Source organism: Sinocyclocheilus rhinocerous, unplaced genomic scaffold (assembly GCF_001515625.1).
Source record: "Sinocyclocheilus rhinocerous isolate Xijiao unplaced genomic scaffold, SAMN03320098_v1.1 scaffold1724, whole genome shotgun sequence".
Lineage (NCBI taxonomy): Eukaryota > Metazoa > Chordata > Actinopteri > Cypriniformes > Cyprinidae > Sinocyclocheilus > Sinocyclocheilus rhinocerous.
This window is the reverse complement of record NW_015626034.1, coordinates 1,037,388-1,049,337: the sequence shown is the minus strand read 5'-3', so window position 1 is coordinate 1,049,337 and position 11,950 is coordinate 1,037,388. Positions and strand designations below refer to the sequence as shown.

General features: G+C 36.8%; 2 protein-coding genes across 6 annotated transcripts in view; one reads left to right on the top strand and one right to left on the bottom strand.

Annotated features, from left to right (window-relative positions):
* LOC107708777 (mitoguardin-1-like) overlaps positions 1-6,329 on the bottom strand; it is a 22,659-nt gene extending 16,330 nt beyond the window's left edge. The window contains exons 1-5 of one of the 3 annotated variants that reach the window (XM_016513093.1): positions 6,087-6,329; positions 5,018-5,166; positions 1,424-1,592; positions 571-683; positions 312-447 (exon numbers count right to left, since the gene is read on the bottom strand). In XM_016513093.1, the coding sequence (XP_016368579.1) occupies positions 312-447; positions 571-683; positions 1,424-1,592; positions 5,018-5,113 (514 nt within the window). In that variant the 5' untranslated portion in view covers positions 5,114-5,166; positions 6,087-6,329. Of the gene's footprint in view, positions 1-311; positions 448-570; positions 684-1,423; positions 1,593-5,017; positions 5,167-5,712; positions 5,900-6,086 lie in introns of those variants that run through there. The other 2 variants (XM_016513087.1, XM_016513101.1) reach the window with 2 other exon arrangements.
* Positions 6,330-7,277: 948 nt separating this feature from the next.
* Positions 7,278-11,950, top strand: part of LOC107708728 (ubiquitin carboxyl-terminal hydrolase 33) — a 32,941-nt gene continuing 28,268 nt past the window's right edge. For 2 of the 3 annotated variants that reach the window (XM_016513043.1, XM_016513027.1), the window contains exons 1-2: positions 7,279-7,603; positions 9,695-9,782. In XM_016513043.1, coding sequence (XP_016368529.1) covers positions 9,699-9,782 — 84 coding nt within the window. In that variant the 5' untranslated portion in view covers positions 7,279-7,603; positions 9,695-9,698. Of the gene's footprint in view, positions 7,604-9,694; positions 9,783-11,950 lie in introns of all 3 variants that reach the window. The other variant, XM_016513036.1, reaches the window with a different exon arrangement.

Sequence of the window (11,950 nt, the reverse complement as noted above, 5' to 3'; positions counted from 1 at the left end):
TTTTCTTGGCCGCACCCATTTTTAACCCGTCTTGACTATCGTACAGTCTGACATTAATAACAACTGAGATCCCACAGTGTGACATGATCATCATGTTCGCACAGTCTGACAAGTACAGTCCTAAAGGACTTAAAAAAAAAAAATCGCACAGTGTGCGCCCAGCTTTAGAATGACATTTATGATTGTGAACATACATGATCAATATCTTTTAAGATCAATATCAAATGTGTTTACATAAATGATGCTTAAAACTGAACACAGTGCTTTCCAGATGACAAGCAACTTCGTCTTAGGACAGAAGATGTTTTTACCCATCAGGTAGAGGTTCTCTGGAGTGGTGACGGGGATGTTGAGCAGGTTACAGACTTCACCGTCATCTCCTGCCCCATCCCAACAACTGGAGCCATTAGCACAGGTGGAGCTACTGGAGGAGTGCCTGCTCCTCACCTGAGAAAAGATGTGACATTTCAACATCTCGATGCCAAAAAGCACACATTTGACAAGACTTCTGAAGTCACAGATATATTATACAGCTATCCAAAGATGATGATAATAAATCAGGTTGCTTACGGAGGCCAGGCTCGGCAGGGAGCTGGTAAGCTTGCTGAACGGACTACTATTGGACACAACATTACACGAGTAGCAGTTCTTTGAGTTCAGAGGCAGATTTTGACACTCAGACTCTAGGGAAAAAAGAAACAGCCACTGTACCATTACATAATGGTAATTTTATTTATTCGTTACTAAACACACACACACACAACCCCATATATATATATACAAATATACCCAAGCGATATATATATATATATCGCTTGGGTATATTTGTAGCAATAGCCAAAAACACATTGTATGGGTCAAAATTATCGATTTTTTCTTTTATGCCAAAAATCATTAGGATATTAATTAAAGATCATGTTCCATGAAGATATTTAGTAAATTTCCTACCGTAAATATATCAAAACTTAATTTTTGATTAGTAATATGCATTGCTAAGAACTTCATTTGGACAACTTTAAAGATGATTTTCTCAATATTTAGATTTTTTTGCACCCTCAGATTCCAGATTTTCAAATAGTTGCATCTCGGCCAAATATTGTTCTAATGATCCTATCCTATCAAACCATACATCAATGGAAAGCTTATTTATTAAGCTTTCAGATGATGTATAAATCTAAATTTCGAAAAATTGACCCTTATGACTGGTTTTGTGGTCCAGGGTCACATATATTTTTTTGTAACATTATAAAAGTCTTAACTGTCCTAGATAAATAAAAGTATTAATTACTTTAGAAAATAATGTTTCTGACCCCAAACGTTTGAATGCAGTAGTAGTACACTCTATACATTTTTCATCAAATAATTTGAACTGTAATAATACTCACTCCTTGTTGATTAAAAATGATTTGCGATCTGCATTTACCTTTTTTCAGGGGGACAGTGGTGAGGAACTCAAATGTTTCCTGCTCTACAGGCAAACTGGCTTTTTTCTTGCCCTTCCTCCTCCTGAAGCGCCGGGCGAGGTAGATGAGGGAGACCGCGCCGAAGGCAGTGGCGGCAAAGAGCTTCTTGGTGCCGGTGCTCAGACTCACCTGCTCAGAGAGGGAATGGAGAGACATAAGGCAACGCTTAACTTTGGATCAACCGCTCAGCTCAAGGCACAGAGATCAGAGTGAGAAATGCAGAGAGGGAGAGGGTGAGACAGACAGACAGACAGACAGACAGGGTGACAGACAGCAGGGATTACATGACTGGAATTGACTGCCTGGCATTTGGTTGAGCGTACGGTGATTGGCTTGAGCGTTCTGATCTACTAAGCAAGTTTAAGCTAATGACACGCACAAGATTTATTAGAAGACACATGATACTGTGTGAATGACCTAAATATTGTTAAAGAGCAAAAACAATTTCCACAATTCAGGTCCTACATTAAAAACCAAGAGGAACTCTTAAAAAGACATCATGTAACACTGCCTATTATTAGCAAACAACATCGTGTTATTTATCCTGGTTGCTACATGAAGCACAGCTACTCATGCATGCCACAGCTTTTCCTACTTTGGCACTTAAGGACTGAATAATGAAACTGTGAGTGAGATTTGAAAGCCATGGCAGTGGACGGGAGAAAACTTTCAGCAAATGATTCAAACTCCAACGTGGGTCTTTTCATCACACAATGCTATCATACTGCTTCAGAAGACTTCAAAAATACTTGACTGAAATATAGCAGCAGCACTTTTATTATTATAATTTTTTTTATGATTTGTTTAAGAGTTTAACAGTATCTGATGATCACTGTCTTCCTTTGATATACAGGTACAAAAGCTTTTGGAAAACATCTACGTTTGTATTTCACAGTAAAAAGCCATACCAAAAAGGAATGGAAAACAATCCCGTTTTTGAAGGAATCAGTTAAGACATAAGCCTGCAGGTGAGAATAGCAGTGTTGGCAATGCCACCTGTGCTCTGTTAATACCATCTTATCCATGGCAGTGAGCTTGCAACACACATATACGCATTCAAAGATAAATCAGACACAGCTGTGAAATCCATAAAACATGATCAAAACAATGGCAAGCTGGTGAGAAGACAAATATAATCTCATAAGCAAAAACTAGGTTGTGGATTTTCACATATATTACTGGTAAAAAAGTAAAATAAAAAATGAAATAATTCATTCAGTAATAATTCATACATTTACAGAACCGGCTTTACTAACAAAATGCGCATGACAATCGCATTCGATTAACCGTGCAGCCCTACATTATATGCATTTTTAAAATTTTTAAAGTATCTATCTATCTATCATAAATAATCTAATATCTATATAAATAGCTTTGCCTGACATAAAATATACCCTATATAAAAGTGGTAACACTTTGTAATAACTTTCATTAATAATAACATTCAGAACTGCAAAAATAAGGCTTTCAAACAAGTTTCTCAAACACTCCCCTTGTCTGGACAAACAGATACTTCTGCCACAAAATCAGACCAACAGTCGAGCCAATGTTAATGTGTTAAGCTGGTAAACTTGTTTAAACAAAGCACTTATGCCGAGTTCACACTGCACGATTTTCAAAGACGTCGCATCACTGTTGGTTTCACACTGAACGACTATCTGGGGTAGCATTCAGTTGTTGCTGTGTTCACACTGCACGATGGATCGGCGACAGGAGGTTACACACTGCATGACTTCACAATAGGAAGAATCGCCGACAGCTCTGTCTGGTGCAGGGTTGCCAGGTTTTCGCTACAAAACTCTCTCTCTGGTGAAGCCAACAAGGAAGTTACTTAAACTGTAATTCATCAACTGGCCGCTAGAGGCTGGCTGCAAAAGGGAGTCAATCCCATAGACTCCACATGTTAAAATGCCCAACTTTACCGCAGAAAAAAACATGTTTACAGCCTGGTTCAAAAAGTGGTTTTGGTCTATATAGCTAATTTTGCCCTTCATGACAACTGTGAGGGGGGTGAATTTTTTTATAACTCATCCGTTTAAATTATATTAAGCCTTAAAGTTCTGCATAATTAAGGGCGTGGCCACTTGAGTGACAGGTGGATTGCCGCTGCTGTCACCACCGTCGAGCTAGGTGGGCGTGGCTTCAGCAACCTGCTCACGCGCTGCCAAGATGGCGACGGTCGCCTCCGCCCACTTTTGAGCTTCAAAAACGCTCTTCGGAAATCTACGGGTGACGTCACGGACACTACGTCCATGTTTTTATACAGTCTATGGTCAGAACTCATTTCACACTGCGTGATTGTGAATCGACAACAGCTCCAGATATTTAGCATGCCAAATATTTCACGGGCGTCTGCGATTCCCTCAGATTGCGTCTTTGATAATTCACACTGCGTGATTGTCTCTCGCGTGAACGAGCACCGATTTGCCTCCGATTTCGGGCATTTGTCAGCGATTTCGCAAAACCTGTCGGCGAGTGAAAAATCGGGCTAAAATCGTGCAGTGTGAACTCGGCATTAGTGTACCACAGGGTTTACACTGTTTGGGGGAATCAACATATAAATGGCTTACTTACAACTTACAGTACAAACTTTATAATCTATATCATTAATGCACCACAAAAATAATTGTATTAAAAAAAAAACAAGTATGCATGTGTCTATGTGTATTCCAAATTACATGACAAAAATTGTAGTTAGTAATGTAATCCATTACATTACACATTTCAGGTAATATAATCAGTACTTTTTGACCACTTTTAGATTACTACTAGACCTAACGTGTTTATCACATAGATTTAAATAGGATAATCTTGTTCCATATTGATATAAAAATAAAAAGAGATTAATTGTTACTAACAACATCCAATGCATTTAATATTACGTCAAAGTTTCCCTAACTGGGAAAAAAAACTGTACAGGGTTTGTGAGTTTATGAAAAGCTAAATTAAATTAATTGTTAAAATTACAACAATCAAAATAAAACACTTAATAAAAAAATATGAAATATTATACCCGTTCATCTGCATGTCATGTGACCATGTCAATGATGTGTAATCATGAAATCAATAAAAAAGTAACTGTAGTCTGATGACGAGTATTTAAAAATGTAATAAAATCTCATTACATATACTTAATTTTTGGGTAACACTTTATTTTACGGTGTCTTTGTTACAAGTTACATGTACTTACTATTATAATAACAATAAATTATGCAGAATTACATGCAACTAACCCTAAACCAAATCCTAATCCTAACTTGAACCCTAAAGAGAGTACATGTAGTTAATTAATATTACTCAGTATTTAAATGTATAATTACACTGTAACAAGGACACCTTAAAATAAAGTGTAACCAATTTTTGGAACCTGATTACATGATCTAGATTACACAGCACTGTATATAAAACGTTTAATATTATTATGTTTTAAATGATCATTTATATACCTGAACCCAGGCTGACACCCCTACATTTAAAAAGCAATTTTTGGATGACAATGCAATAAGCTTGGAGTAAGTAAGCTTCGAAAACAACCCTGCTGCTGGTCACTTTACCTGTGGAAGGGAGTAATAGACTGACAGTGGCAAGTCCACAAAGTGCAAAGCAGCCACCTTCATGGACAGCTTGTTTCTGAACAGCTCCTCAGTCATGATGCCATGCCTGGATCTCAACTACAGCCCATTATCCACTTCACCAATTAAACCTAAAAGAAACACAAATTACATCTGACATACCATATATAACATACACATCCAACTATCAGTAGGGGAACGACCAGCTGGCCTGTTAAACCTCAAGTGACACTGATTAAGAGAGGACTTGAGTCTGTCAGACACTCACACACAGTTGTTTATTTATTTCATACAATTTCTCTCTAATGCCCACTCTGTGACTTTTTATACGTAGCAGTCCAATACATGCAATCTCTATTCTAATCTTGGGAATTAAATAAACAAGCTTTCATTGTGCCATATGCGACATGTGAACCGACTTACAGAGGTTAAATAACGGTCATGTTAATGGCGTGATTCAATGTTTGTTAAAAACACCCAACGATCAAGGCCAACAAAAAAATGGGACCAAACGTTTATGAAAAATGACCCCCAGTTATCCAGTTTCGATCGTCGCTCGATAGGTAACTATGTGTTAAACAAATTAATAACACGCATCATCATAAATATTGGCAGTAATGGCACCGACTGTGGGTTATAAACTGAGGACAAAATAATAAACATAATGTAACGCTTACATTTAAGCTTTATCTCGGAGACACACCATCTGTACTGTCACTCATTGCGATAACTACGCCTGCGTGCTCACGTGGACGCGAACAGACTCCACGAATCTGGAACTCACTTCCGGTGCCACTGTGAGGTTTCAAAATAAAAGTTAATTAAACTTGTGGGAAGAGTAGGCCAGTTCATCCAAAAAGGAGAATTATCTCATCTTTTACTTCTTCTTCTTCTTTTGTGTTTAATGGCGGTTGGCAAACCAGCTTAAGGTGCATTTCCGCCACCTACTGGGATGGAGTGTGAGGCCTCGATGAACGAATATATTATATAATTTAGTCAATTTCAAGGGATTCAAACTACTTGCTTCTTCCGACATAAACTTCACCAATACCTTAAACTCCTCCTTTCTTGTTCTCATCTGATGACATTCTCTCTCACTTTCTGTTCCTGATGTTTGACTCCAATCTTTCCTTCTTTTCCGTTTTTCTACTAAAGTCCACTTACTACTTTTGTTTCTTTCATTTCCCCCGCCATCTACATCCTCCAAATCCAGATCACTTCCGGACTCTACTCCACTTCCGTCCATCTTGGCCTCAGTCACAACCCAGTGTCGCCAACCATCCAACCACCACCACCACCAATCTCGCCACTCATCTTTTACTCGCTTGTTGTTTCAAACTAGTACATTTTCTTAGAGATATTAAATTACATTTAATTAAATTAAAACTATAAAGAATTTATTTATTTAAAGCAGCAAAGAAAAAGCTATTTTTATTTCGTTTTTATTACAGAACACATAATAACATAAAAAGGTTACAAACACACAAGTAACAAAACAACTAACAAAAAGAAAAAAAAGAACGAAGATACAGTCAAAAGTAAGTGATTTAAGTGATTTATTATTATTATTATTATTATTATTATTAAGAGTTATTAAGGTTTATTTTATTATTAAGGTTTATTAAGAGTTTTGGCTATTTTGATTTCAACAAAATATAGGGACACAAAATACAGATCTGGATTAATGTTTAATGTTAAATTACATTATAATACAAACATAAGTGTTATAATTAAAATGTTTTGAATTTAAATATTTAAATGTAAACGTTTCAGGAAAATTGTTTAAACACACACACACACACACACACACACACATATATATATATATATGTGCTTTACCCTATCAAGTGTACTGTATACATGTGTTATATGTTATATATATATATATATATATATGTGTGTGTGTGTTTAAACAAATATATACAGTACACTTGATAGGGTAAATGGAGGACATTTACCAAGAATGTCTTTTTTGTATATTCAAAAAATATTGATATATTGTTTACATATTTATTTTTATTTATTAATAATCTTATTTTTACTGTATTTTTATTTCCTATCATGCCTGATATGCAGCGCTTTGCTTAGCCCTCATGTTGTTAGGCTATATGCGCTATATATATATAAATAAAAACCTTCTTTACTGTATTTACATCAATTAAACAATCTTAAATCTCAAACCAAGTCCTACCTGCTCATCTCCTACCGTAATGTAATTGACTCTACGGCCACACGGGGGCGTCTGGGCTGGGATGGACCCCGGTCTGTCTTCAGGGATCAATGCGCATCTTTGAGTCGTTCCGCGCGTCCACACTAGGAGGCACCGCCGCTGCCTGCGTCCCCCATTCACTCTCAGCACCGCACAGCAACCGGAAGAAGCTGTTTGAATGTGTCATACCATGTAGCACCAGTCTGAAGTTAAAGTGTCCGACGCCAGGCGTTTGAAAACCCGCTGTCTGCAAACCGAAGAATGCTACAGATATGTAGTCTTTAAACCGCCGCTCTCTTCATCAGCAGATCAGAAGCGATAATCGATTTATATTGAAACCATCGTTGATTTCCCTAGAGGTGAGCTAATATTATACCACTGGCTTGTGTGTGCGAACTGAAATATGGCGTATGTAAAGCTTTGCGTCCAGCAGGGTGCATTGATACTGTGCGGTTGTAGGTGCTGTGTTGTGATATGAGCTGATGCAGAGGCAGAGCTGTCAGATGATGAGCGGCGCACTGACTTTAGCTTTAGCCCGCCGCATTCACACGCCTTCTGTCTGCTCTTCATTCACAGTAAACAGCGCATTCAGTGACAGTCTGCGGGGATTTTAGCTGTTCTTGTGGTTGTAATGACTGAAAGGTTTATAGTCGCGGGGGAAACTGTGGGGAAGTATGTGCGTGACAGGCTGAAGCTAGTTGCTAAGTAGCCTATCGAAGATTCTGGCTTATGCTGACGCGTTGCTGGAGTGACGTCACACACAGCTGTAGAGGCCCATAGCTGTCGTTTACTGTATGTGACTGTACGTTACTGCACAATACTATGAGTGTACTGTACATACGAATAAGGATAGCAACAAACAACAAAACGGCTACAACAATAATTATTACTCACTATCTCGAATTCCCAAACTATTTTAAATACTCTTTTGCATGATTACGGTTCTCTGATATGGGTTAATGGTCACGTGGCATGCTGGTAAACACAAAATGTTTCGTATTTCTTGATGAGTGTGTTATTTAGATTTTTTAAATTATTATTATAATTATAATTATTATTGTTATTTAATTTTTTTTATTTAAAAAGAGGGGCTCTGTGGAAATGATTAGAGAAAAAAGTGTTGATTAAAAAAATTAATAAAGTTAAGACTACAAATAAATTAAGGTTACATGTAATAAAAATACAAAAATTAAATAATAATCAAAATTTAGAATAAAGAAATAATAAAACTATATATCAAAATAAATATATTCCATTGTTATAGTACGAATGACTACAAATGTAATATGATAATATAACTTAAAATAAATGTTTAAAAAAAAAATTCAGACGTTTATCTTGTTAATTTTTTTTTATGGTATAAATTAGGCGTTTATACAAGAAACTATATAGGGGATCATATACACGAGGATAATCATATTTGGGGGGTAAACACTAAAAAACCCTTATTTTTAGCTTTTCATCAGCTTTCATCAAACCCACTGCAGTTCCCTCGCAAACCCTGGTTTGGGAAACCTTGTCATAGGCTATGTAGTAACTAAGTCTTGTAAACAGTCTCTGTTGCAAAACTGGTTAGTCTGTAGATTTTTAAAGATAACATTTTATGATGTTATTATTGTTTTCTGTTTATATAAGGCCAAAGTGCTGTGAGATTGTAAAGTATGTGCAGGCCATACAGATTTTGCATGCATATGCTGTCCTGTCACAGATATTCATTAGTCTACAGGTTATCGATTGAGTACAAAAGTAAATCTGTATTGTAAATCTATGTCAGAAGTTCAAGACATGGCAGTGATTTTTGTTGTTTGTCATTTCACAAAACATGTCTTAACCTTCGCCTTGAATTACACTCAGTAACCACAGAGACTCATACACACAGTTTAGAAAATTGTAAAAAAAATAAAATAAAAAAATTCCGAAAATGAACACAATAATGCTTTGTCAGAAGGTCATTTTAAATTTTCAGTGAACTTTGTGTTGCAAAACACTTAAAAATGTCAATTTAAAAAGCTGCATTGCTTTTCATAAGCAATATTAAAGGAATAGTTAAACCAAACGTGAGCATTTTTGGGGCTTGTGGCATATCATCATTTACTCATCCTTATTATGTTACAAAGTTGTAATCTTTTGTGGAACAAAATAGGAGATGGATGAGAGGACGTGATTATAATTGGTGAAGCATCAGATGATAAAAGTAGGAATCGCGATCTCGATTCCATTTCGATTTATCGTGCAGCCCTAGTTCATAAGACTTGTTCTATATAATAGCATACTATATTTATCTCAAATGTGTCTCCATTGGCCACTTGTGTTTGAATTACAAGGGAATGGCTTATTTCATCTGGACGGCTTAGTGTTCTCACTATGAATGATGTGTTTTTAATAATCGGATCCCAGATCCTGGATTTTTAAATAGTAGTTTACTAAACGTATCTCTCTCTTTCCAATAGAGTGATGTCTGGAGCGTCAAGCAATGATTGTCCACACTTGGAGTGTGTGGGGGAGATCACCAAGGAAGAACTCATCCAGAAGTCTCATGTGAGTCCCTACCAAGAAGACCCAGTCGCACCTTTATCATATAATTGCTTTCACCCATTTCTCATAAGTCAAATGTAGTGTGCATTATTGACAAAGTATTGTTGACCCCTATTCCAGAGTTTGTCCATAGGCACTAATAATGCATGGCTGCCTCACATTTAAGAGCTTAGGCTATAACAGTGCATGCTGTTGAAATCAAAGTGCAATTATGTGGATGCGTTATACATTATTGTAGTTTAAAAGCATTTGAGGTTGCGGTATAATTGCTTGCCAGATTGTACCTTTAATAGAATACATGTTTTCAGAAGAGTTTTGTGTTAGTGGGCTCCATTGCATATATACACAACCATTCAAAAGATTGGGTCGGTACAATTTTTGTAATGTTTTTTAAATAAATCTCTTTATTTATTCTACTAAGGCTGCAATTAGTTGCTCAAAAATACAGCAAAAACAGTAATATTTAATACAATTTCAAATAATTTCTGTTATCTGTTTGAATGTTATTCCTGTGATGGCAAACTGAATTTTCAGCATCATTACTCCCGTCTTCAGTGTCACACGATCCTTCAGAAATCATTCTAATATACTGATTTGGTGCTTAAGAAACATTTCTTATTATTATCAAGGTTGAAAACTGTTTTGCTGCTTAATATTTTTGTGGAAACCATAATAATTTTTTTTCAAGATTCTTTGATGAATGGAAAGTTATAAGAACAGTTTATTTTAAATCGTTTGTAACTAGGGGTGCTCCGATTGATCGGCTACCAATCACTATCGGCCGATAATCGCTCTGGGATGTTTGATCAGCGGTCTCTATAAAGGCTGATCTCATAAACTGATCTAAAGCTGATGACGTGCCTGCTGTAAGAGTTTTGGCATGACATGCAGCGGCACCGTCTCTGGCTGAAATAATTATAATGCTGAAGTTGAGGTACAATTCATATTTCTTCATTAAACAACTTATAAAGTAATTTTAAAAAGTTTCTTTGAGACATAATTTCACAAAAAGCATGAGTGAATCACCGCACGCACTCTCTCTTTCTCTCTCAAAATGCGTAAATGGCTTTAAATCAAATCGCGTCTGCACTATAAGCGAGCTGCACGCTGCACAGTTGACACAGGAATTGTCACTTCGAGGCAGTGTCGCATCATCACTAAAGTTTATAAATTGCATTTTTTCTTTTTAATTCTTGCCAGTGTTTAAACCATTCAAACCACTCTCCTGGCTCTCCTGCACACTCGCAGCGCACACACATAATGCCAGATTCACACATACTCTGTTTGCAGTGCATACGCGGTGCATATTTTTTCCGCGCTCATGTTAAAGTATGTGGGGGCGTGTTAGAACGAGCCGTTTTAGGTAGGCGCGGTTGACTCTTAACTTTTATAAAGAATATCTCTTTGGGTTTGAGACTTTAGTCTTTGCAACTTTAGGGATCTTATCTATTTATCAACAGCTTGTAACACTCCAAAGAGAAAGGAAAACTTGAAATCGCATCATATGAGCCCTTTAATCGATTAAAGCGTTCACACTACAGACAATTGCGGTGTGTTCCAGGAGCGGTGCGTCTGCAGCAGTGCAGAGATCGTTTCCGCACCGAGTCTATTTTTGCTGCGCTGCAAGCTCTGAATTAAAGTGAACGCACATTGTTTCAGTAAATATGAACATGCATTGACACAAAAATTATGCGAAAATGCTGGATTTTTGTTGCCTGTCTAAAGTTGTGAATGTTAGTGTATCTTCATCACCCATGAAACTATTTCATTTAAAGGGGTCATATGATGTTGCTAAAAAGAACATTATTTGGTGTATTTGGTGTAATGAAATGCATTTATGCGGTTTAAGGTAAAAAAAACCACATTATTTTCCACATACTGTACATTATTGTTTCTCCTCTATGCCCCGCCTTTCTGAAAAGCGTCGATTTTTACAAAGCTCATCGATTTGAAAAGCGAGGTGTGCTCTGATTGGCTAGCTATCCAGTGCGTTTTGATTGGCCGAATTCCTGAAGCGTGTGACGGAAATGTTACGCCCCTTACCATACTGAGATGCCGTGTCCCGGCCGGAGCGACGAGACAAAAACATTAAAACCCATTATAAATGAGGCATTTGTTGCATCCAGTGGGGACATAATTACTGATTATAATGACTTATACTGTCTTTTTAC